The sequence below is a fragment of the Brachyhypopomus gauderio genome, chromosome 5 (genome assembly GCF_052324685.1).
Source record: "Brachyhypopomus gauderio isolate BG-103 chromosome 5, BGAUD_0.2, whole genome shotgun sequence".
Lineage (NCBI taxonomy): Eukaryota > Metazoa > Chordata > Actinopteri > Gymnotiformes > Hypopomidae > Brachyhypopomus > Brachyhypopomus gauderio.
In genome coordinates, this window is record NC_135215.1 from 14,435,484 (window position 1) to 14,461,976 (window position 26,493).

At 48.4% G+C, this 26,493-nt stretch overlaps 1 protein-coding gene across 5 annotated transcripts in view; it reads left to right on the plus strand.

The window, feature by feature from the left end:
* The window catches only part of enox2 (ecto-NOX disulfide-thiol exchanger 2), a 174,634-nt gene that overhangs the window by 132,134 nt on the left and 16,007 nt on the right, over positions 1-26,493 (plus strand). For all 5 annotated transcript variants that reach the window (XM_077005888.1, XM_077005887.1, XM_077005889.1 and 2 more), the window contains 4 exons: positions 13,932-14,138; positions 17,162-17,395; positions 20,300-20,512; positions 25,889-25,995. In XM_077005888.1, coding sequence (XP_076862003.1) covers positions 13,932-14,138; positions 17,162-17,395; positions 20,300-20,512; positions 25,889-25,995 — 761 coding nt within the window. The remainder of the gene's footprint in view (positions 1-13,931; positions 14,139-17,161; positions 17,396-20,299; positions 20,513-25,888; positions 25,996-26,493) is intronic.

A 26,493-nucleotide genomic window follows, 5' to 3' on the forward strand; every position in this document is an offset into this window, starting at 1 on the left:
AGTTAATTACCTGAACCAGCCTGTGTAGTTGCACAGAGCTGTGGAGACTGTTCACCACCTCGGGCGCTCCACACACATGTGGACACACCAGCTGGTCGGCGTTCTGGATCCGCGCTGACTTACCCGCACGGGCCAATAGCAAAGCTGACCTTAGCCAGCATCTAGGGCAGGGACAGAGCATGCCGGCCAGCTGACGCGCTGCTGGCATTCACCCTGTACAGAAGACCTGCTAGGTCCTCAAGTGAAGTCCCTCGGAGGGTCAAGGTCAACCCAAACGCCACAGCTGTGCTGCTGTCCACCGGCTGGGGAGACACAGAGCGGGTCTTCTATATAAATCTACTGCAGGATCATTACTGAAGATTGCACATGCTCCTCACTCACAGTGAAGGAGATTACTCATCCTGGATCCATGCTGGGTACAGCGTTGGCCTTCTGTGGCCTGATATGGAAATATGGTTTTTAATTCTTCCGCTCCTAACAGTACATTCCCACAGCAGTAATATACTGCACTAGATCTATTTGAATTTTTTTTATTAGTGTTGTATGTAGATTGAAGTGATTTCTCCTACAGGCCTAGAGAGGGGTTATGACTCCTCTATGAGATGTCTACAGGGTTATGAGTCCTCTATTGATGTCTACAGGGTTATGACTCCTCTCTTAATAAGGAGAAGGAGAGTTGGGAGAGTGTGTGTTCACTTGTCAGAATCTGTCGCGATGAGGAGTTGAGGCCGCAGGCTGTGAGGGAGTGTGTGAGTGTGTGTGAACGTGTGTGTGTGTGTGTGTGAACGTGTGTGTGAGGGAGTGTGTGAGTGTGTGTGAACGTGTGTGTGAACGTGTGTGTGAACGTGTGTGTGTGTGTGTGTGAACGTGTGTGTGAGGGAGTGTGTGAGTGTGTGTGAACGTGTGTGTGAACGTGTGTGTGAACGTGTGTGTGAGCGTGTGTGTGAACGTGTGTGTGAGTGTGTGTGTGTGAGTGTGTGTGTGTGAGCGTGTGTGTGAACGTGTGTGTGAACGTGTGTGTGAACGTGTGTGTGAGCGTGTGTGTGAGCGTGTGTGTGAACGTGTGTGTGAACGTGTGTGTGAGCGTGTGTGTGAACGTGTGTGTGAGTGTGTGTGAACGTGTGTGTGAACGTGTGTGTGAGTGTGTGTGTGAGTGTGTGTGTGAACGTGTGTGTGAACGTGTGTGTGTGAACGTGTGTGTGTGAACGTGTGTGTGAACGTGTGTGTGAACGTGTGTGTGAACGTGTGTGTGAGTGTGTGTGTGAACGTGTGTGTGAACGTGTGTGTGAACGTGTGTGTGAGGGAGTGTGTGAACGTGTGTGTGAATGTGTGTGTGAATGTGTGTGTGAACGTGTGTGTGAACGTGTGTGTGAGCGTGTGTGTGTGAACGTGTGTGTGAACGTGTGTGTGAACGTGTGTGTGAGTGTGTGTGTGAACGTGTGTGTGAACGTGTGTGTGAACGTGTGTGTGAGGGAGTGTGTGAATGTGTGTGTGAACGTGTGTGTGAACGTGTGTGTGAACGTGTGTGTGAGGGAGTGTGTGAACGTGTGTGTGAACGTGTGTGTGAGTGTGTGTGTGAGTGTGTGTGTGAACGTGTGTGTGAACGTGTGTGTGAGTGTGTGTGAGTGTGTGTGTGAGGGAGTGTGTGAGGGAGTGTGTGAACGTGTGTGTGAACGTGTGTGTGAACGTGTGTGTGAACGTGTGTGAACGTGTGTGTGAGGGATGTGTGAACGTGTGTGTGAGGGAGTGTGTGAACGTGTGTGTGAACGTGTGTGTGAACGTGTGTGTGAACGTGTGTGTGAACGTGTGTGTGAGTGTGTGTGTGAGTGTGTGTGTGAGTGTGTGTGTGAACGTGTGTGTGAGTGTGTGTGTGAGGGAGTGTGTGAACGTGTGTGTGAACGTGTGTGTGAACGTGTGTGTGAGTGTGTGTGTGAACGTGTGTGTGAGGGAGTGTGTGAGTGTGTGTGAACGAGTGTGTGAGTGAGTGTGTGAGGGAGTGTGTGAGGGAGTGTGTGAGGGAGTGTGTGAGGGAGTGTGTGAACGTGTGTGTGAGGGAGTGTGTGAACGTGTGTGTGAACGTGTGTGTGAACGTGTGTGTGAGCGTGTGTGTGAACGTGTGTGTGAACGTGTGTGTGAACGTGTGTGTGAACGTGTGTGAACGTGTGTGTGAGTGTGTGTGAACGTGTGTGTGAACGTGTGTGTGAGTGTGTGTGTGAACGTGTGTGTGAACGTGTGTGTGAACGTGTGTGTGAACGTGTGTGTGAGTGTGTGTGTGAGGGAGTGTGTGAACGTGTGTGTGAGGGAGTGTGTGAACGTGTGTGTGAGGGAGTGTGTGAACGTGTGTGTGAACGTGTGTGAACGTGTGTGTGAACGTGTGTGTGAGTGTGTGTGTGAGGGAGTGTGTGAACGTGTGTGTGAACGTGTGTGTGAGTGTGTGTGTGAACGTGTGTGTGAACGTGTGTGTGAACGTGTGTGTGAGTGTGTGTGAACGTGTGTGTGAACGTGTGTGTGAGTGTGTGTGTGAACGTGTGTGTGAACGTGTGTGTGAACGTGTGTGTGAGGGAGTGTGTGAACGTGTGTGTGAGGGAGTGTGTGAACGTGTGTGTGAACGTGTGTGAACGTGTGTGTGAACGTGTGTGTGAACGTGTGTGTGAGTGTGTGTGTGAGGGAGTGTGTGAACGTGTGTGTGAACGTGTGTGTGAGTGTGTGTGTGAGTGTGTGTGTGAACGTGTGTGTGAACGTGTGTGTGAACGTGTGTGTGAGTGTGTGTGTGAGTGTGTGTGTGAGGGAGTGTGTGAGGGAGTGTGTGAACGTGTGTGTGAACGTGTGTGTGAACGTGTGTGAACGTGTGTGTGAGGGATGTGTGAACGTGTGTGTGAGGGAGTGTGTGAACGTGTGTGTGAACGTGTGTGTGAACGTGTGTGTGAACGTGTGTGTGAGTGTGTGTGTGAGTGTGTGTGTGTGAGTGTGTGTGTGAACGTGTGTGTGAGTGTGTGTGTGAGGGAGTGTGTGAACGTGTGTGTGAACGTGTGTGTGAACGTGTGTGTGAGTGTGTGTGTGAACGTGTGTGTGAGGGAGTGTGTGAGTGTGTGTGAACGAGTGTGTGAGTGAGTGTGTGAGGGAGTGTGTGAGGGAGTGTGTGAACGTGTGTGTGAACGTGTGTGTGAACGTGTGTGTGAACGTGTGTGTGAACGTGTGTGTGAGTGTGTGTGAACGTGTGTGTGAACGTGTGTGTGAACGTGTGTGTGAGTGTGTGTGAACATGTGTGTGAACGTGTGTGTGAGTGTGTGTGTGAGGGAGTGTGTGAACGTGTGTGTGAGGGAGTGTGTGAACGTGTGTGTGAGGGAGTGTGTGAACGTGTGTGTGAACGTGTGTGAACGTGTGTGTGAACGTGTGTGTGAGTGTGTGAACGTGTGTGTGAGTGTGTGTGTGAACGTGTGTGTGAACGTGTGTGTGAACGTGTGTGTGAACGTGTGTGTGAACGTGTGTGTGAACGTGTGTGTGAGTGTGTGTGTGAACGTGTGTGTGAACGTGTGTGTGAACGTGTGTGTGAACGTGTGTGTGAGTGTGTGTGTGAGGGAGTGTGTGAACGTGTGTGTGAGGGAGTGTGTGAACGTGTGTGTGAACGTGTGTGTGAACGTGTGTGTGAACGTGTGTGTGAGTGTGTGTGTGAGGGAGTGTGTGAACGTGTGTGTGAGGGAGTGTGTGAACGTGTGTGTGAACGTGTGTGAACGTGTGTGTGAACGTGTGTGTGAACGTGTGTGTGAGTGTGTGTGTGAGGGAGTGTGTGAACGTGTGTGTGAGTGTGTGTGTGAACGTGTGTGTGAACGTGTGTGTGAACGTGTGTGTGAACGTGTGTGTGAGTGTGTGTGTGAGTGTGTGTGTGAACGTGTGTGTGAGTGTGTGTGTGAGTGTGTGTGAGTGTGTGTGTGAGTGTGTGTGTGAACGTGTGTGTGAACGTGTGTGTGAGTGTGTGTGTGAGGGAGTGTGTGAACGTGTGTGTGAACGTGTGTGTGAACGTGTGTGAACGTGTGTGTGAGGGAGTGTGTGAACGTGTGTGTGAGCGTGTGTGTGAACGTGTGTGTGAACGTGTGTGTGAACGTGTGTGTGAGTGTGTGTGTGAGGGAGTGTGTGAACGTGTGTGTGAACGTGTGTGAACGTGTGTGTGAGGGAGTGTGTGAACGTGTGTGTGAGCGTGTGTGTGAGCGTGTGTGTGAACGTGTGTGTGAACGTGTGTGTGAACGTGTGTGAGTGTGTGTGTGAGTGTGTGTGTGAGTGTGTGTGTGAGGGAGTGTGTGAACGTGTGTGTGAACGTGTGTGTGAGTGTGTGTGTGAACGTGTGTGTGAACGTGTGTGTGAGTGTGTGTGTGAACGTGTGTGTGAACGTGTGTGTGAGCGTGTGTGTGAGCGTGTGTGTGAGCGTGTGTGTGAGCGTGTGTGTGAGGGAGTGTGTGAACGTGTGTGTGAGGGAGTGTGTGAACGTGTGTGTGAGGGAGTGTGTGAACGTGTGTGTGAGGGAGTGTGTGAGGGAGTGTGTGTGAACGTGTGTGTGAGGGAGTGTGTGAACGTGTGTGTGAGCGTGTGTGTGAACGTGTGTGTGAGGGAGTGTGTGAACGTGTGTGTGAGCGTGTGTGTTACAGTATTTGTGTGTGTATGAGCATCTGAGAGAACATGTGTGAGCTTGTGTGTGAGCGCATCTGAGTGTCTGAGAGAGCGTGTGTGTGAGCGTGTGTGTGAGCGTGTGAGGGATCGTGTATGTGAGCATCTGAGAGAGCGTGTGTGTGAGCGTGTGTGTGTGAGAGAGCGTGTGTGTGTGAGAGAGCGTGTGTGTGTGAGGGAGCGTGTGTGTGATCCACAGATATTTCACACAGTTTCCAGTGTCCATACCATATCCATAGTTTCCACTCAGTTTCCACTCAGTGTCCACGTGGGCTCCTCTCTGGGAGGGGGAGCTCTGGCCATGTCTTGCTTTCTCAGCAAAAGCAGGTGGTGAGAGGAGGTGGGCTTGGGCCCCAGCGCTGCAAAGCCCTTGGCTGAGGCAGCAGGAAGGGTGGGGTTCACCACGCAGCTGTGTGTCTGAGCTGCTGAATGGAGAGGAGAGAGAGGGAGGAGGGGCAAGAGTGAGGAAAGGGAAGAAAGAAGAGAGAGAGCGAGAGAGAGAGAGAGGAAATTGCACAGTTGCTCATTTTGTGGGTCAGGCTGGGTGTGGCTGCTGTAGACTGTGGTGTTGTGGATGTGTGGATGTTTATGCACTGTAGGCTGGTGATTGGTGGGCAGAAGGCTGGTGATTGGTGGGCAGAAGGCTGGTGATTGGTGGGCAGAAGGCTGGTGATTGGTGGGCAGAAGGCTGGTGATTGGTGGGCAGAAGGCTGGTGATTGGCGGGCAGAAGGCTGGTGATTGGTGGGCAGACCACAGCTTGTTTCCCTTGCTCACACCTCCCCTTACAAGCCCAAGAAACCGTCTTTGCTGGAGTGGCTTTGCATAGCTTTGCATTCCAGCCTTTCTTCTCTCTCAGTAGAGGTCTTGTCCTCCTTGTGGGCCTTGAGCACAGACTGTGACAGTCACCTCCCAGCACACATTCACCAGTGGCAGAGGTGGATTCATTTTGCCACTGCCGGTCCAATACCCACGGGCCATAGTGCAGCTGGGGGTTGTTGGTGGAACGCGGTTCAGGGGCGTTCTTTCTCCTCCAGCCTCTCTTAGAACAGTGCCTTTCTCAAGACTCCAGGCGCTCCAGGTGGTGGATGTAGTGGAGTTTGCCCTGGTGAAAACACACCCTCCCTCTCCGTGGGCCCTGGTGAAAACACACCCTCCCTCTCCGTGGGCCCTGGTGAAAACACACCCTCCCTCTCCGTGGGCCCTGGTGAAAACACACCCTCCCTCTCCGTGGGCCCTGGTGAAAACACACCCTCCCTCTCCGTGGGCCCTGGTGAAAACACACCCTCCCTCTCCGTGGGCCCTGGTGAAAACACACCCTCCCTCTCCGTGGGCCCTGGTGGATCTCCTTTCCTCTTCCTCCCACTGGCCTCCGTGGTCCCTCTCATTCACTAAACTCAGCTAAACTAAACTGTGCCCAGCTCCTCTTTATGGACTTTGCTCTAGTGGAAAAAGGATTCATTTAGTCTGAGGGAAAAAAAAGTTGTAAAAAGTTTTTTTTGAGATTTTTTGTTCATTTTCTGTTCTGAAATAAATGAGTTACAGCTTGCCTACTGTGGATTTTGTAGAGGGTTTTCAGGAATGCCTCTCTGGTTCAGATCGCATTGCCACAATATAACCCATTCGCTATGCTTTTACAGCTATCATCATAGTCCTTTGAATGTAATTTTTAAAAATAAAACTAATTATTTCTTTAAAGAGCAGTTCCAATTAAATGTAAAAAACTTTTTTACAACAATACGAATTTGCAATTAATCTTGTGCTCTTTTGATCATTATGTTGACCAAAGTAGTATCTCTTCTACAGCTTGTCTCTGAAAGAAGTGTGTTGGTAGCATTGGTGCTGTTATGTTGTCAGGTCCGAGAGCTGCGTCAGAGGTACAGGACACCGCCTTTTGGAAAGACTCGAGTTCAACCTCCCCCTGTGGGCTGTGCTCTTCATCTGACTCCATACCGATCCTGTCAGAAATGTTAACAATTGGCTCAAACATAAAGGGCCACCTCGCTGCTGTCTGAGTGAGTGAGTTTGTTTGGGCACTTTCTCCGTCACGTTCATGGAGTAGTTTATCTGGAGGGTGTCGTTCTGTGACTGCCCAGCCCATGACGATATGTCATACCGATGCAGAAGTTACTCCAGGACCTTGCAGCACTGGGACTGGAGGCAGGGCTTGAAGGACATTGGTGTTCTTCTTTAATGATTGGCACATCTGCCAGGGATGGAGTGGTCAAAGTTTGCCCCTCAACCCTGGACATGGTTAACGGGTCTCTTCGGGCATTTTTACCTAAGGTTCAAATGTTGATTTTGAGCTAGCCAATGAGAAAGCAGATTCTGTACTCTGGAAACCATGGAAACACCACCGACGGTCTTGGGTCTGCTGTGCAGAGACTGAGGTGTGTTCCCGCCGCATGACGTGTCAGCTGCACTGAAACCAACTCAGATGCTTTGTGAAAATGGTTCTAACGCCGCAGGAAAAGGAAACTGAGCTGACATTTTGTAAACAAAATGACAAAAACGTTTGACCTGGGAGAGAGGTTGCTCTGGACAACTGTGACATCAGTGTATACACTGCAAAATTGTGTCTGCTGTTTGTCACCATATGTTGCTGTGTGTATGCTGTCAGAACATATTGTGCGCGGTATCAAAACATGCTCTTTGGTTCAGAGATTCATAGCATTCATAGCAAATGAGGGTCACGGGATGTCGATATGCAGCTCGTTGTTATTGGTTACTTCATCAGAGTACAATAAATGTCCTAGTGTTTGTTTTGTTAGAGCAAGCACATGCACAGTGCACTGAACCATCATACAAAATCAAGCATTCGCTCAGCAGTTATACAGTGCGAGGAGGAAGAACCCTGTCTCCACTGTACCTTCATCCAGTATGTAAGATTAAACACATCTCCCTCCCCTCTGCTCACTGGAGCCTCTGCCCCGCCTCTGCCCCGCCTCCGCCCCGCCTCTGCCCCGCCTCCGACTCCACCCTGACAAGGTTAATGAATGGCTAAGGGTACCATGAGGCACCGGGCTGTGTGCAGGGCCCCGAGGCCACTGTGTCTAATATCATGTGTTTGGTCCCCTGGGGCCCGGCGTGCCTCTCCTGCTCTCCTGCAGTGATGAGCCGTCAGTGTCTCCCTCCTGCCATCATCGGGACGCCGAGACACACACACACACATGCTGCTTTTCACAGCGTCCTGCACCCGCGTCCTGGCCCGCCTCTGTGCTCCACAGCTCCTTCTCTCTCACTCCCCTTCTTTCTTCCTCTTCTTTTCTCTTTCTACATTCCCCCCTTCCCCTACTCTCTCTCTCTCTCTCCACCATCATATATCTCTCTCTTCCTCTGTCCCTTACTCTTCTGCCTCTCTTGCAATCAGATTGTGGAGCTGTGACGCTCTGTATCTGTGTCTGAAGCACTGTGCATGCCAAAACACTGCCTTTTGGCTTTTGGATTTCTCAACTGCGTTTCACTTGACACAGCATGTACGCGCGCACGCACACACACACACACACATGCACACGCACACACACACGCACGCACACACACACACACACACACACACACACACACACACGCACGCACACACACACACACGCACGCACGCACGCACACACACACGCACGCACACACACACACACACGAGTCTCGGCTGCCTTGCGTGCCCTGTCCTACTGGCTCCGGTGCTATCCTCTAACCCAAAGACGCCACCTCAAAAGTCAGCTTGTAGCTCACACCTTCAGAGTAGAAGGTGAGGTGTCTGAATATCCTGGCTCAGGGGATCTGGAGGAAACAGGAGTCTGTAATCACCAAACCGCAGCAGAGAAGCAGGTCAAATGGGCCGCTCCGCGCTGACACCCCGCTGGCCTCTGGGAAAAGCCTGTTGGAAGTGTTTGTGAAGGAGGCCTGTGAAGACCATGGTCCGCTTCCTGCCCTGACGGTGGAGCGGGCGAAGCAGGTGGGCGTTCCGTGGGCAGCCGTGGGGATTGCTGGCTTTCCTGTAGGCGCCACCTCTTAACCCACCATTTCCCTGCTGATGGATTCGTCAGGCATGAGACAGAGCAAGCGATAAAGCATACTCTACTACACACACACACACACACACATGCCAGCTCCGTGCAAGCTCCTGGTTGGAGACTGGAGCTTAGCAGAGGTGGCCCAGAGCCCCAGCACGGCTGGCTGGGATGTGCAGCTTTAGTGCAGGTCTGATCTGGCACTCTGGCTCCTTGATCCTGTGCCTTTACCCTCTCGTGCGCTGTAGCACTCAGAGGAAACATTGTTAGATGGGTTGGAGTTTTATTTTTTCCTGCATGTTAGCAAGCAAAAGCAGGCAGTTTGTGTGTGTGTGTGTGTGTGTGTGTGTGTGTGTGTGTGTGTGTGTGTGTGTGTGTGTGTGTGTGTGTGTGTGTGTGTGTGTGTGTGTGTGTGTGTGTGTGTGTGTGTGTGTGTGTGTGTGTGTGTGTGTTTCACTCATGGCATTGACCAAGTGGGTACACTTTTATTATTTGCATGACATCCAGCCAGTGCTCAATAACAAAAATATGAAAGCTAAGGATCACTGACACTGAGATTCTTAATACTATACACACCCAAGCCACACACCCTCTGAGTGGGATCAAGTTCACAAGTGTGAAGTGTAAGTGGTAAGGCTCATGAACATCCTGGCAGTTCCCTCTGCCAAGGCCTACATGAAGTATATCTCTCTCTGTTCACATCTGAATAGGCTGGAAATGTGAGGAGAACCTACCATATGATAATGAGACATGAGTGAAATTGTTAAATGTGAGAATGCAGTGGTCAGGACACACTCTCATGCAAATATGCAATGCTTATCTGATTAATTTAAATGTCCCTGATTTTTGAAAGTTGCTCTTAGTTATAGAGTTCCATAGAAGGACAACCTGCTCCAATGGCCTGTAAGGTTTTCATGAAATGCATATTGAAGCAGATTCTATGGATAGTAGAAAAAGAAAGTCTGTGAATTGTCAAGGAATGAATGAATATTTTCTGCAAGACAGGTAATGATGACTAAACATGAATCAGCTAGTTTTTATAGTCTTTCTGGCCTTTAAACATGAATCAGCTAGATTTTATAGTCTTTTTGAACTTTAAATATGAATCAGCTAGATTTTAAACAATCTTTCTGAACTTTTAGGATGCTTTGAGCAATTTGCCACAACATAATGGTTAGAAGAAAACCTATGGTTACATAATTAAGAATGTTTACAGCAGAGATCAACTCACTGCTCCAATTAAACCTCACATTAGCATTAAGACTGGATGTCTGTGGATGGCTGTGAACTTCATTATCTCAAAAAACCATTGGTTCAAGTGGTTTTGTGCTCCAACAGAGGCAAGAACCTCAGACCCTGTTCACGGGTCTGCAGATGGTGTGTAGAGAAGACACTGTCATCAATAATGTGCTCTCATGTACAAAACATTTCTGTATTTGGTGGGACTTGAGGTTAAGAACACCATATTTTCTGTAGGGGTCACAGAAGGGATCAGACAAAAACCGCTAAAGTACCCACATTTTCTCTTTCTTGGGAAGGAGTTAAGTTTACGTCAGGAATGAAAAATACTGCAGTGTTGGACATAAATGTAACATCACAGGAGAATGGGAAGAAGAGGTGAGAGAGATCTGCACAGCATGTTCTACTAGGATTGACAGGACAGATTCACCTCTACTACCAGAGATCAGGAACCTGTTCACGAAACTGCAGTTGCCAAAATCCAACTTTTTTAATGTTTCTGGCCAATGTTCATATTCCAAAATCTACCTTTAATGAAATTAGTAATATGAGTAGTGTAGAGTGAGAATGCATATGGGACTTAAGACCTTCTCATAGCAGAAAAGAGGGAGGATTATGTGTTCCAAACACTGTTACACATACTGAATAATGACGACCCTGCAGCTCGAGAGTTGGTCTGGCTCATCCTGGATCATACCAAGCGTGAGATCCCTGGGTCAGCACCAGGGGAACTTGGTCAGGGATTCAGGAAGATGCCCATGCGCGGAGCTGGACTAGCAGGGCAAGCCCAGGCTCACAGGGTCTGGAGTGCTCAGACAGGCCCCATTTTTAATACATTCGGCTGCGGTGCTCAGATACAGCAGAGCTGCTTACTGTTGTCCGTGGGGGATGACATTATGTTTTACAAAAAACACTGAACACCAGTAGATATAGACATGATGTAATAGACATGGTGTACTGGGCTGCTGCTCACATCGGCGCCAACGGCCCAGCCCGTGATTGCAGGAGAAGCTCACCTGCTTGTTGTGTGCAGACCTCTTATCATCGACGGTTTTAGAAAATGCAGGAATCGATGAACAAGGTATTAGGGTCATGGTTAAGCCTGATTTTACGAGTAAAATAGAATGAGTTTCTGTCGATGCCTTCCCTACATGAACTGTTGTTTACTGCACGGAAATCAGGATATAGAATCGGTATGAATGGATGTTCTGCTTTTAAAAGGATTTGTGTGTCTCACGGGGCCACACTGAAGATCTCACTGCTAAAGAAGTGTGGGTGTCTTACCCATCGGCAAGAACCTTATACACTCATAAAAAGAATCTGATGTGCTAATTTTTATTACCTTATGAAACACTTCAGGTATTATGATCAATAAAGCTGCTTGTCTGTGGTGGTGATATGGACCAGTGTTATTGACCAGTATGGACCAATTTTAATGGGTTAGTGTTATGAACCGTTATGGATCATTATGGACTATTATGGACCAATGTTATGGACCGTGATAGGAATTGTTGAACCTGGGCAAAGTAAGTCCACAAAACTAGCACAGGACTGTATCAGATGCCATAGGCAGCATGTATCTGGAGAAAATACTGATATCAGTTAAGTAGTTAAATGTGTGTGTGTGTGTGTGTGTGTGTGTGTGTGTGTGTGTGCGTCTGTTGTTTCCACCTGTCAGACGTGCTCTCATCATGCTCCTGTTTCTCACCCTTCTCTCTGACTGCATGATGTCATCTCATGAAGTATCAGGTCCACCCATTAAAGCGCAAGAATGGGTCAGAGTTGTTGATGTGGGTACGTGTGTGAGGAGGTGGTGAGGTGTCCTGGGGTCACGCTGCTGTCTGCAGGCTCTGGGGATTGTGTGTGCACACTTTATCAAGACATTTCTAAACGCCAGTGTGGCCTGAGCTCTGTAGCGCCCTCCTGTGCTCACCTGAGCGTAGATGTATGGGAATGTACCGTTTTCTTATCATGTGTCCAGTGGATCAGAGTTACCGAAGGCCTTTTTGTTGCTTTATGTCTTCATCACCAGATGGGCTGTGGAATGAACACATGGCATTTCCAATAGCGCCCAGCAAATCACCTGCTGGACCTTGAAAGCCTCCCGGAAATGAAGGAATAAATTTACACATTCAGCCTTATCATGCTGCGCATGCATACAAGAAAGCAATGCAGAAACCGCTCGTAAAAAATACATGATTGAGTTTATAGCAAACCGTATCACTAGCTTCAATAAAGAGGGTGTTTGAAAGCTTCTTTATGGCATTGTTGTTGGTTTTATATTAATGCAGTGCTATTGCATTCACCATTGCATACAATGCTCAATGTCAAATGATGTTTACGGTTCAACAATGCAGGTACTTAATGATTTGTTTACCAAAGGTGATAACTGTGTTATTCCAGCAGTATATAGGCAAATGTAAAAAGTAATATTTCTTGTGAAAGTGCAAAGCTACATGTCTTTTTATCAGTGGATTATATGGCCTGCACAAAACCAGCTCTATTAGCGATGTTTGCCGGCACTGGAAATTTGCTCTCTAACATAAGTGTGATCGTAGAGCCAGCCAATTGGAATGTCTCATTCCCCGATCATCTCTGGCTCACAGGAAGCTGAAATATCACACCCTTTAGCGTTAAAGCCGCAATTGCAATCTGACCTTTCTGTTTATCACGCCACGTGTCGGTACGGGCTAGATTCGCAGGTCCATCGTATGAATAGGTGAGGAGTTGGCATTTGGTCAAATGCCTGGTGAAGCTGCCCTTTGATAACGTTGTGGCCGTGTTGACCGTCCTTGTTCGTGTTGGGAAATGAAGGCCTGTGCTTTTTAACTGCAAAGCTTTATAATGACAGTGCCTCCTTAAGACAGAGACTAACTTTAGCTGAAGTATCGGGGGGGTCTTCTTTGTTAAGGGAGGTGCTGCAGTAAACAGGAATTGGGCTAATCTGACTGATGATGGATGGTGCAGCCCTGCTGCGTCTATTTATGGCGGCTGGCCCGAGTCCAAGTATTCCAGCCCTGTGCTGGGTGTGAGACCAGTGTGGACCCCCGGGGCAGGTGCAGAGTGCAGCCCCCAGCAGGGCACTGCTCACACTGCATTACTGGAGCTTAGCACAGTGTCTGTCTGATCCCTGCACCGCACAAAGTGGGGTTGCCCCGCTCCCGCGAAGCACCTACAACCACTGCGGTTTGAAAACCAGCCATTAAATTAGACCTGGATTCATTATCCTGGATTCCTCAGTCTTAGCATATAGTCTTATCAGAAGCCAGTCTGTGAAGTGACTATCACTGCTACTAGTGACAGCGCAGTGATTTGTTTGGGTGCAGCTGTTCTCAGGAGTGGTCCTGACATTCCTGTGCTGCACAGATTTCCATTTCTAACCTAATTTTAAAGCTCTGTTAGAATTAAACCATGTGTTGGTGAGTGCAGCAGATCGCTTCTGTTCCCGCACCTCAGCCTCGGTCAGCCACACTCCGCTCATCTTCTTGGCCTTAGAGGCTGTGCAGTGTCTGCATTTGACGGGCAGCTTGCTCACCGCCCTCACCAGCTTGCCTTCAGCCTGGTGGGCTTCTTGAGCTCCGGAGTGAAATGCAGGCGTTTGGCTTGATTAGCATGGCAGACCTCAGGGGGCTGGTAACCAAACTGACGCTCACCAGGGAGCCTGCGCTTGTAATGATTGACAAGTACAATTTTGCTTCCTGCTTCTTCACACTTGTGTCAAGATGTTTTGAAAAGACCGTTATTCATTCAGAGGTCCGTCTAATAAAGAATTTCACAGCTTTGGTTAATTCACTTTCTTTATTGTTGACATTGTGGATCTTTTCATAATGCAGTTTTAATATTTGTTGTGGGGAGAGAGGGGTGTGTCAGTGTGGTTGTGGGTGTCAGAGAGTCAATAATAAATAGCACATCTCCTGCAGTCGTATCAGATGGACACAAAACCCAAACAGACTTGCTCATTAACAACAGGACAGAAGGTTCAGAACATGTGCTTGTGAATAACCCTGTTTACTGCTTTCTCCCATCTGCAGACCTGCCCCCCCCAGCCACTCGTGAGAGGCCCCCCGGCTGTAAGACGGTGTTCGTGGGTGGTCTCCCTGAGAACGCCACCGAGCAGATCATCGTGGAGGTGTTTGAACAGTGCGGAACCATCAGCGCCATCCGCAAGAGCAAGAAGAACTTCTGTCACATCCGCTTTGCTGAGGAGCACACCATCGACAAAGCCCTCTTCCTGTCTGGTACGTGCTCACCAGAGCTCTGTCCCGCTCTGTCCCGCTCTGTCCCACTCTGTCCCACTCTGTCCCGCTCTGTCCCGCTCTCTACTCCTCTGTCCCACTCTGTCCCGCTCTGTCCCGCTCTCTACTCCTCTGTCCCACTCTGTCCCGCTCTGTCCCGCTCTCTACTCCTCTGTCCCACTCTGTCCCGCTCTGTCCCGCTCTCTACTCCTCTGTCCCGCTCTGTCCCGCTCTGTCCCACTCTCTACTCCTCTGTCCCGCTCTGTCCCGCTCTCTACTCCTCTGTCCCACTCTGTCCCGCTCTCTACTCCTCTGTCCCGCTCTGTCCCACTCTGTCCCACTCTCTACTCCTCTGTCCCACTCTGTCCCGCTCTGTCCCACTCTCTACTCCTCTGTCCCGCTCTGTCCCACTCTCTACTCCTCTGTCCCGCTCTGTCTTGCTTTGTCCCACTCTCTACTCCTCTGTCCCACTCTCTACTCCTCTGTCCCACTCTCTTCTCCTCTGTCTTGCTCTGTCCTGCTCTCTTCCGCTCTGGCTCTCTCTTGTTACGCTTTACTGCACTGTAAAGTTCTTTTACACTGGTTCTTACAAAATGCTTCATTCCCTTGAAGAAATGAGCAGGTTTTTTTCCTGTTAGCTATGACCATACTCTCTCTACAGCATCCTGTCATGTGATCATTGTCTCACTATCTCACAGTTCTATCATGTGGCCGTACTGTCTTTAAAGTGTCCTGTCATGTGACTGTAATCTTTCCATAGATTTCTAGCGATTCATCTGTGTTCAGAAGGAATAACACCCATAATTGTTGCGTTCTGTCTTTTGTATTTGTTTTGACAGACTCGGGTTTATGTCCATATCCCTGTGTGAAAGAAATGACAGTTTCCTTAATTTGTACATTTAGAAAGCGATTATACATTTATCCTGCCATGTAGATGTGAGAAATTGGCCAAGAAGCCATTCAGTCCTTTCCTGAGTGGACCATCTTTTCCATAAGTGTGATTTAGTGTAATTTCACTTAACCTTTATCTAATGGAACCTGTGCACGTCCTTCCACAGGTCCACAGCACTCTTGGACTTGATGGCACTTTAAGGGGGGTGGGGGTGGGTGGGGCGGAGAGGGGGCGGAGGCCAATGCTGCCACTCACCCGAGAGCCCCTGACCCCGTAGGTCAACGATCTGGCGCGGAATAGATTTAAGCCCCCATGCCGGTGAATACAAATTACGTCCCCGCCGCACGGCCGGGCCTGCCATCCCCAGACTGCCACACGACCTTGAGCTCCCCCTGCTCGTATCACCACTCTCCACCCACATCTTAAATCACACTTCATATGCAAAGGCCGGTCCCTTCGTCCTGACTCAGCGCGCTCATCTAAAGTGCAGGACGGCCTCCCATAATCCCCTCTGTATTATTTACCCTTTTCTGAGCGTCGGGGTCTCCGTAGAGACATGGCTCTCATGGGCCGTGACTTCTGTATTACGAGGCCTTTGTGGTGAAACTCTGGAGGTCTCTCCATCAATAACACACTCGTTTCCAAGACACAGCTGAGGTGGAGGAGAAACTCCGCCTCTGCTTTAAGGCTCCTCCCTCCCTTCTGCAGGTGCACCACACAGCTCGTAACAAAATGCAGAAGTCAGTGTTGTGTTCCACATGCACTGTTCACCAACTCTCATGCATCTGTTTGCTTTTTTGTTTGTTTTTGTTTTTTATATCAGGTCTGGATGATTGCCGAGAGAGGGAAGCAGTGTGTGTCAACCTGATCTTTATCCCACACAGCTGCTCGGCTGACTGTTCATATGTTACCCGGTGTCCTTGGACATGTTCAGGGCTGCAGTGTTTTCCCCGCCGGTGAATTTCTCCTGCTTCTCCCTATTTTACCTTCTGTTAGCATATTAGCATGGACTCACTGCAGCACTGCAAACACAGATTAACAGTAATAAAGATAGTGAACCGAGAAATGTGAGTGAGAATACAAATGGTTCCTGAGGCAGGAGCAGGGTGCGTCTGCACGTGTGTGTGCGTGTGTGTGAGTGTGTATGTAGAGGTGAGCGTGTGTGTACATAGGTGTGTTTGTAGGTGTGCTGTTTGTGTGTCTGTAGGTATGTGTGAGTGTGTTTGTGTGTCTGTGTGTGTGTGTAGGTGTGTGTGAGTATGTTTGTGTGTGTGTGTGTGTGTGTGTGTGTGTGTGTGTGTGTGTACATAGGTGTGTCCGTATCGTTATGGCTCTTTTCTAAAAGGCTGTTCAGAGCAGAGTGATTTTTCTCCAGTCTGAACATGTGCTTGTGGAACTGCAGATGTGTGTAAGTCAGATTAGAACCCAGCGTGTATTTCTGGCCCAGCGGAGACGGCCGTACGGACAGCACGTTTCTCCATCCAGATGCTCGTAGAAATAAACACCCAGGTGGTGGATAATTGTGTGTTTTTCTCCCATTTCAGCTTGAACAGTGTGGACATTCAGAAGAGCTCAGCCCTGTCACAGTGTGTTATCTCCACTGAAGGAGAAAGTTTAGCACTTCGATTTCATTTCTTCTAGACTCATTTGTCACAGGGCTGTTGCATTGCTCTGTAAATTTTATGTTCGTTTCTTTTATTTAATTGTTCCCACTGATTACAGGGGTGTGTTTGGTATAATTAGCCTTCATCACATCGTTATCTGAGAATAAGGAATCCAGTTTCCCCTCAAACCATTCACAGGTGTTTTTTGCACGATGTGGCATCATATCTGCACTAAGCTGTGGATGCTGACCAGTTCTCCGATAAGCAGCTATACCAAACAGATCCAGTCAGAGGGTCGTTTCTGATAGGCTGCTAAGCCAGTGTAGGTGACCGCATGGATTCCTTTTGTGTTCTCTACCTTGGCTTACCATCCTGACCCTGCGATTCACAGTGACGGGAACAGGCACTGATGGACATCGGGCCTTCTAACGGACTTCTAGCCTGCAGACCGAGGATAAGCCAGATGTGGCATCCAGGTTCTGGCGGTCCCTGGGCATGGGATTCACCTCCTGTGCCACTCTTCTCTGCAGGGTACAGGATCCGGCTGGGCTCCAGCACGGATAAGAAGGACACGGGGCGGCTGCACGTGGATTACGCCCAGGCCCGGGACGACCTGTACGAGTGGGAGTGCCGGCAGCGCATGCTGGCCCGGGAGGAGAGGCACCGGCGCAGGATCGAGGAGGACCGTCTCCGCCCCCCCTCACCTCCACCCATTGTTCATTACTCGGAGCACGAATGCGGCCAGCTGGGAGAGAAGATCAAAGGTGAGGCTGTGGTCCCCGCTACCACCTCCAGTTTTATGCTGCTTTCAATCCTCCCAGAACAAGTAGTCAAATAATTTGAACTTCTTTTTGATTTTTTCTGTTTTCGTTTAAGTTATGTATGTTCGCGTTGAACACATTTGTCCTGAAGTGATTGCCGAGACCGATGTAGCGTCTGCGTGTGGTAACTAGCTGTATACAAGTGCTGTTTGTCTCCCTGGGTTTGAAGTGCCATGCAGCTAAACAGAAAGCACCATCTGTTTGTTGTCTGAAAGACAATCCACTGTCTATGGAGACAGCATGAAGGAAAACACGGGGGGAAAAGTAGCACTTTGCATTCAAACAATTTGTGTTTAGAAATGAAAGTAAGTGAAATCGTGCTTTCCCCTGCATTATGTACGTGTGTGTGTGTGTGTGTGTGTGTGTGTGTGTGTGGGGGGGCTGTAGGATGAGTGCAGTAAGTTCACCTTTCTTAGCTCTGGTAGAGTGGCAGAAGAGCTAGAGTAGAGAACAGAAGAGAAGGAGAACAGTGTTATTCTTTACAGCAGATGAGAAGGAGAACAGTATTGTTTACAGCATAAGAGAAGGAGAACAGTATTGTTTACAGCATAAGAGAAGGAGAACAGTATTGTTTACAGCATAAGAGAAGGAGAACAGTATTGTTTACAGCATAAGAGAAGGAGAACAGTATTGTTTACAGCATAAGAGAAGGAGAACAGTATTGTTTAGAGTAGAATATAAAAATAACAGCTTTGTTTACAGCAGAAAAAGCAAAAAACATCATTGTTTACAGCAGAAGAGGTGAACAGTGTTGTTTACAGCAGACAGGATTTGTTTACAGTCTTCCTAGACCTTTCTGAGATGCCTGCCACATTTCAGTTACTCTGGAAATTAAACCATGCTCAATACTTATGGAACATCTTAGAGACATATTGAAGCATCTTTTACACAAAGATTTTTTTAAGGTTATGTATTTTGTATCCTATTTCTATCCTGATAATTAATGTTATGTGAAGTTTATGTTTATTTAAGAAGACCTCCCAATTGTAGACAAGCAATTAATGTTATTTTTCAGAAACGATCAAAGACGCTATTCTAACACTTCTATTATATAATATATTCTATTAACACTGCTAAAGTCAACTAAAGGCTTGCACTGCTAAGTTCTTAAACTTGCATTTCATATGTAAAAGAAACGGTATTGGGCAGGAAGCTAGTTACCCAGCCTGACTGTAAAACTTCATCATTCTGTTAATATTGAGTGAGACTCATGAATTCATTTTTATGACACAATGAATCAGGCTGAGAGGTGGATGGTGGATTATTAATGTAAATCATTAGACAGGTGTGTGTGTGTGTGTGTGTGTGTGTGTGTGTGTGTGTGTGTGTGTGTGTGTGTGTGTGTGTGTGTGTGTGTGTGTGTGTGTGTGTGTGTGTGTGTGTGTGTGTGTGTGTGTGTGTGGCTTTGGCAAAAGAATTAGGGGTTAGGAGAGTGATTTTTATCACATCATTTATGTCAACAAGAAGAAGAATCTGTTGTTTCTTCTCATCACATGATCTGTCTATGCAGTCCAAGCCAGACTGATGATAGTAGAGGATGAACAGATTTCACGTGAGACACTTCAGCTCAAGGCTTGGAGAGAAGAATGAGCTTGTGCTGTGACTCCTTTTGGAATGAACATGCCTAGAGCTTTTCACGAAAGCTCTGAGGACTTTCCTAATGACCTTCAGTACAATGATGACTCACTTCCTGCCAGAAGCTAGGCTTCAGAATCTGCTATGCCTGTCACGTGACAGACGTGACAGACGTGGAAGGTGTGGCAAACATGGCAGATCGGGCACGTTTGCTTCATTTGCCACACCTGTCCTGTCTGCCACGCCTGCCGTGTTTGCCACGTATGCCACGTTTTCCACGCTTGTAAAGTCTGTCATGTCTGCCACGTGTGCCGTGTTTTCCACCCATGCCACGCCGGCCTATAGGCATTAGCAAACCATCAGCTAATTCCTTACCTGGTGAAACATGCACTTTCCCCTGTGTTTTCCAGCCCTGTGGCATGAGACGAACAGGATGTTCTGTGCGAGCTCATGCCTGCATGGAAACGGCACAGTAATATTCCAGCCTGAAAAACAATACACATTAAGCATGAAGACGCGTTTCTGATTATACGGCCTAACTGTCACCGTTCTGATCCGTTTCAAACTGAGCCTTCATCATGCAGGGTTTACTTTTTAGTATTACTTTTAGTGGATTTCAACTCTTAGAGCAGTGAATTTAAACAAATTGCTGCTCTTTGAAAGCAAAAAGGGAGTTTGCTGCTCCAGGCCTTCATGGTCTTGCAGCATCAGCATTATGGAGTCATGGGAATCTGCAGAAAACACACAGTAGCTCTAGCAATGTGGCGACATGTGCATCCGCACCCTCATTTATGATGACTTAATGGAAGCCCCATTGTGTAGTTCTACATTACCGTATCACTTTCTCTCTGCCTGAATGGGAGGATCAGTATGGGCTGTGACTGAGAGTGACTGGTTGTATTTACTGGTGGGTTTTTGTGAGCGTGCAGCTCTGGTTTCAGCCCCAGACGCCCCAGACATAATGCAGAGATTTTGAAAATCCATTGGCACCCTGTTGGCATCATGGCTGACACTGATTGTGTGAGAAGTCCAATTTGGACGTCCTCCATCCCTGTGTGATGTTTGCTGTCCTTAGAGTCCTCCTGTGTCCCTGCAGCTTTAGTTTCGCTAATACATGTCAGCAGAACAGGGTCTCAGCTGAGACATGTTCCTTCCTGACACCAACCTTCTCTCCCTCCCAACCATCTGTCTCTCCCTCTCCCTCCCTCTCTCATGCTCTCTCTCTCTCTCCCCTCCTCTCTCTCCCTCCATCTCCTCCTCCACCCTCCCCAGACGACTCCAAGTTTCCGGAGGCGGTGCGCGTGCTCCTCACCTGGGTGGAGCGCGGGGAGGTGAACCGGCGGAACGCCAACAACTTCTACTCCATGATCCAGTCCTCCAACAGCCACATCCGCAGACTGATGAACGAAAAGGCTGCGCACGAGAAGGAGATGGAGGAGGCCAAGGAGAAGTTCAAGAACGCCCTGGCCGGCATCCTCGTGCAGTGTGAGTGCCAGCTCCCTCGTGCCCTCTCCCAGTCCAGCCAGGCGTTTAGGCCACCACAACGGAGAAGCTCTGTGAGCACAAGCTCATGAGCACCTTCATGCTTTCAGACGCCAAAACACACAAGGCAGCGGTGCCGTAGACGTGATTGAGCCCGTGTGTAGAGAAGATGCTGCAGTTCCACACACATACGCAGAGACAGTCATGCACACATATACGCAGAGACAGTCATGCACACATATGCGCAGACAAGCACACACTGTGTCTTTCATTGCTCTTTCTTTCGTTTTTTTGCCTTTTCTACTTTTAACTGGACAGTAATACGCCTGTACGTAAACACGAAAAGGAGAACTTCTAGTTTTATACTGTTATCATGGCAACAGGTGGTTCACATTAAGAACTACATACATGTGCATACACATACATGTAAACAGATGCGTGAGGCCATCTTCACACACCAACACAGGAGATGTAAGTATTCACATTTTAACGAATGTTTAATACGAAGAGCTTAAGGTTCATAGCACAGTGTACACTGATTGAACATTATAAGATGCATAGTAAACTGTACCACAATTATGTGAATTATGAGTTCAGTCACACAGTTCTTCAATATGGCGTAGACGGAATGCTTCGTAGGCCACTTCCTCCAAGGAAAGGTCTGCTTTGCTTTCAGACATGATGTCCTGAAGGGTTGCTGTTGCTCTCCAGGCCTGCTTATTCCATATATCTGGTCTGGGGTCAGTTCAGAATTTGTGAATGCAAATTCAGATGGATTAGTTTGAATTTTAACTGAGATGTGGAGCACAATCTGAATTTGGACTCAAGGAAGCTAAAAAAAAAAAACAAAAACAAGACTTAAGCATATTCTAGTGAAACTTTTTTCTATTCTGTTAAGGTGAAGGTTCTGTTCAACTTCAAGTTCTGTTTTCTCCACATTTTATCAGTTCAAATTCTCACTCAGTTCCACAAACTGATCTGGAGTTGAGCAGCTCCCAGTGAGTCCAGTCCAGACTGATCTGGTGTTGAGCAGATCACAGTGAGTCCAGTCCAGACTGATCTAGAGTTGAGCAGCTCCCAAGGAGTCCAGTCCAGACTGATCTGGAGTTGAGCAGCTCCCAGTGAGTCCAGTCCAGACTGATCTGGAGTTGAGCAGCTCCCAGTGAGTCCGGTCCAGGTGTGTATGTGGCAGGGATCCCATTGTGCCTGCATAAATGAGGAGGTAAGTTCTCCGGAGACCCTGACCCGCTGTAGAGCTGAGCACAGCTCCAGGTAGAGTATGGAGACTGCATCAGCACCCCCAGCTGTGTAGACTACGCCACTGAACGCACACGGGTTCGACTGGCAGCTCCAGCAATAGCAGCACCCTGTGGCAGTCTGCAAGCGGGCCTCCCGATGAGAGCGGGTGGCCATCCGTAGAGTGTAAGTGTAAGTGACTCTCCAAGGGACAAGCAGAAGCCTCATTTTTGTTGGGTGTATGAAATTAGTACTTGCCGTTTTATGGGTGGAGGCTTTGAGAAAGATACGGCGCGTCACTGGGAGCAAAAAAAAAAAAAAAGTGGGGGGAGTTAAGACCACTTTGGCAACTTTTGTCAGTCGTGTCATGCTGCGTACTCAGACGCCACCCTGTCCTCCCCCACGCTCGCACTCCTGTCCTGCCCCTCCCTGCCAGCACCACCACACCATGATCGGCTGCAGGAGGATCTTTAAGCAGTGATGGATCTGGTCGGAGGTGATCTGTCCAGCGCATGAGCAGATGTGGCCAACACTCCCTTAGCACTGATTGCTTTAAGCACCGCTGTCTTCAGACCCGAGTCGCTCTGGACTCTTACCTGCGGTGGGTCTGCTGCGGTAAGTGGCTCTCTGTCTGTCGGGGGAAATTCACAGGGAAATTCCTTCACCCTCTTCACAAAGTTGCCGCACTCAGGACGAAAAATTCAGTCTCTTTCTATTCATGAGCCAGGGGTGGCTGTGGAACTCCACCCGTCCACATGTCACTGCCAAGATGGAGGTCCCAGCAGGCAGATTCACGACCAGCAGCACCCCCCAGAAGCCCCGCCCACCTTGTTCCTTCTCACAGAGAAACTGGAGACTGTTTAGGAGATGTTCCATTTCCATGGGTAGCTGACTTCAGCCATTAAACAGTTAAAACATACTAGAGTTACTACATCTTATAGTTAATCATACATATTATAGCTACTGCATCTTATAGTTAATGCATCTTCTCAAATATGTTTCTGACCCCTCCAGTGAGTTAGATTAGTCCCTGTGTTTGACCCACATGGCAAAGAAAAACTGACAACACTGGCAACATAAAACTGATTTAAAAACTGTTGATTAATTAGATTTATTAGTCTAATTTGATTCACCGTGAAATATTGACTCAACTTAATTTTAATCGGTTAGTCTAGCTGCTCAATCAGAAGATTTATTGCTCACTCTAATGACAAGTGAAATAGTTATTTCAAACAACAGTGAAATTACTTTATTTGACAGGAAATAAATGGATTAGGAATGACCCCACCTAATATTTAGCACTGTTGTCCTTTAAATGGTGAATCCAGACAAAAATGATAGTAATACAGTATTGCCATGTACTACAAGTCACAAACACCTCTAGCACAGTTCAGTATTGTCATGCGCTGTCACAAAGACAAAGACGTGATGTGCAGTGACTTATTGCCATGCACTGTCACAGTGATATGCACATGTTATGTAGTCAATATCTCTGAGAATAAGCAGCCCCGCCCTTCCCAGAACACACACAGAGCACACGCGTTCATGCACAAACACCTTACCAGTACACGAGTGCTGTGTTTATCACACACAACACAATGGTGATTTGCAGTGGGGAAACAGGGTTAACAAAATTTTGGTTTGTCAAGATGGTGGCTCCTGTTATAAAGTCAACAGACTGTGTGTTAGTTACGGTAAACACACCACAGTCTGGTCTACCATATTGAATCTATAACAAGGCCAGACAAACATATTTTCTCATTCCTTTAAACATGGAGTCAGTTTAATGCTGCATATATTTCCAGGACCCCTCTTAACTAATGTGTGTTTGTGCACACCTCTACCGATGGAAAAAGAATGAAAATAAATAAATAAGTCTGTTGCTTTAAACAAGGCACCAGTTTAGTGCTGCATATATTAGACGTGTCTCCAAGACCTCCTCCCCTAACTACAGTGGGTTTGCTGCACACTTTTACAGATGGGAAACAGAACAGAGAGGATGTAAATAAATAAATAAGTCTGCTCTTTAAAAAAGGAGTCATTTTAGCACTGCCTAGACACGTCTCCGAGACTCACGATCTGCTACAGGATGGGCTCAGCTCTCGCTGATAGAAGAACAGAATGGAGAGAATTCAAATAAATAAATAAAGTCTCTTAAGTAAAATACTGGGTGAGATGTGCCGGGTCTGGAGTCAGCTCCTCAAAGCTCCACACGCCAGCGATCTGGTGGATATCTCTGCCGTATCGGGTAAATATTCGACTAATCCTATAGCTCGCTGCATTTCGGCGAGACCAATGAAATATGTAGGCTCTCACTTATCAGACGCAGCCTTTCCACACGCACAGACCAGGGAGGATTTGCCCATGTGTAAGTGCAGACCAGCTGTTTTTCCTGCCTTCTCAATCGACCTCTTCCATTAAATTAAAGGATGCTCAAGCCCTCATTGATCCTAGCACGTTTCTCCTCCCGAGCCTCTACCTCGGGGTGAGCCTGCCTCTACCTCGGGGTGAGCCTGCCTCTACCTGAGGGTGAGCCCAGGCTGCCCTGTGGACTCCCCCTGAAGTTGGTATGCTCCCACCCCCCAAATACATACACACACACACACACACACACACACACACGCCCAGCAGAGGAGAGAGAGACGGAAAGAGAGGAAGAACAAATCAGTGAGAAGCCCTCCTGCGTGTCACGTCACCTGCTGTGCAGATGGCTCCAGAGCGATATCACTACAGCTCTGTGAAACTCATTTATGACAGAGAGAACTCCGTGTTCCACTATCTGCACTGATCATGCGTCCGTCAAGCTGTTGCCATGACGCCTGAAGCCCTGGATGTCACAGCACACATGGTGCCTGAGAGTCGCTGAAGGATCAGTGCTTCACACTGCAGGGCGAGGCGATGCAGCTCGGAATACACCGATGGAACATTCAGGAGAGCAGCTTGGTGCAGATGAGGCACGAGGTCAACACGTCGATACATGCATGTAGAAACCCACCTGGTCATACAAAGTCCTCTACCCCAAGCCACAGGGTATCTATTTAAAAAAACAGAATTCTGACCAGAATCCTGGGGATTCAATTATTTCTTCTGTTTGTTTTCTACCAGTCTGACATTGGCAGTATCCAATTGGCAGAGCCACCTCCCTAATTGGAATGGTTACATATCTGTCCCATTTAGGTTGGCAGGGTCAGATCTCTGTCCCAGTTAGGTTGGCAGGGTCAGCTCTCTGTCCCAGTTAGGTCTGTCTCAGTCAGATCCATCTCCCAGTTCAATCGATGACTCCTAATTAGCTGCAGCCCATCACCATCATGCAGGACGTTTGAAGAAGGCCCAGCAATACATCTGGGCTGGAGGTCTGCACACTGGATCAGGGCAGTGACGCGCCCCTCACACTCCAGCCCTATCAGTGAAGATGCGAAGGCACCTCCGCTGTCTTCTCGCATCTGCCCTCCAGCGCTGGATGATGGTTCCAGTGTCTTCTCCTGCGCACTCTAGCCTGATTGACGGACTAATCCCTATATCGTTCCTGAGCTGATGAATGTGTTTCTGTAAGGCTTTGCTCTAATGGGTCGACATGAGTAAGACATCCTCTCAAATCCACGTGCTCGGCGGAGTAATGACGTGTGAGCTGGCTCTCGACGAACTGCGTGTCTCATTAAGGATCCGACATAACCTGCTTTCCTTCCTGTGCACTGTGATCTTTTGATTATCTCGCCCAGCAGCCCTCAGTCTTCACTGGTGTGCTGTGGTGATCTGAGAAACGAGGAACGTCTTTGCTCCTGCACAACCTGTCTCTGGCTCTCTGGGAACCTTTCCTCCAAACACCTTCGACATGAAAGCTCTTAGTTGAACAGAAGTTTCCAGAGTGGTCTCAATTGGGCACACAGATCGAATAGCCTCGCTATTAAAAAAAATCCTTCCCTGAAGCATTTAAGCTATTCCACCCATTTATGCTAGCCATCCGAGCTCAGTGTTGTTGCCGTGGAGAGGGAGATTAGGGGCAGAGTTCACTGCTTTCCTTTCTGATGCCAGCTTTTTTTGTTTTGTTTTTCACTCCTCTGCTCCTCCCCAATCGCCCCCCTCTCTCTCTCTCTCTCTTTCTGGACGGTACATACTGGCCCCCCCCTGCGTCCTCTGCCCCAGTTGAGCAGATTGTGTCTGTATTCCACGCTGCTTCCAAACAAAAGGCATGGGACCATTTCTCCAAAGCCCAGCGCAAGAACCTGGACATGTGGCGGAAGCAAGCAGAGGTTGGTGCTCTCATCTCACTCTCTTCTCTTTACTTCATTACATTTTGTTAAGGTGAATATGTTTACACTTCACACCTTCGATAGTCATTTTTGGGCACCTTGATTGTTTGTAACCCGCCAACATGTTAAGCACCTCCAGCCCCGCCCGCTCCTACCAGAGCGAGCTCATGTCGAGCAGAACCTCCTCCAGTCTGACATTAATGAGCAGGTTTCTGAAGTTGGCAGAATCCCTGCGCTGTACCGGAGTCCTAGAGGTAATAGGCCATAGCGGTCCAAACTCCCTTAGCAGCAGTGTGCTTGAGTGAGCATCCTCACTTCAGTGAAATTAGCCCACCACTTCCAGTACCCTAGTCCAGCGCTTCTAGTACCCTAGCCCACCACTTCCAGTACCCTAGTCCAGCGCTTCTAGTACCCTAGCCCACCACTTCTAGTACCCTAGTCCAGCGCTTCTAGTACCCTAGTCCAGCACTTCCAGTACCCTAGTCCAGCACTTCCAGT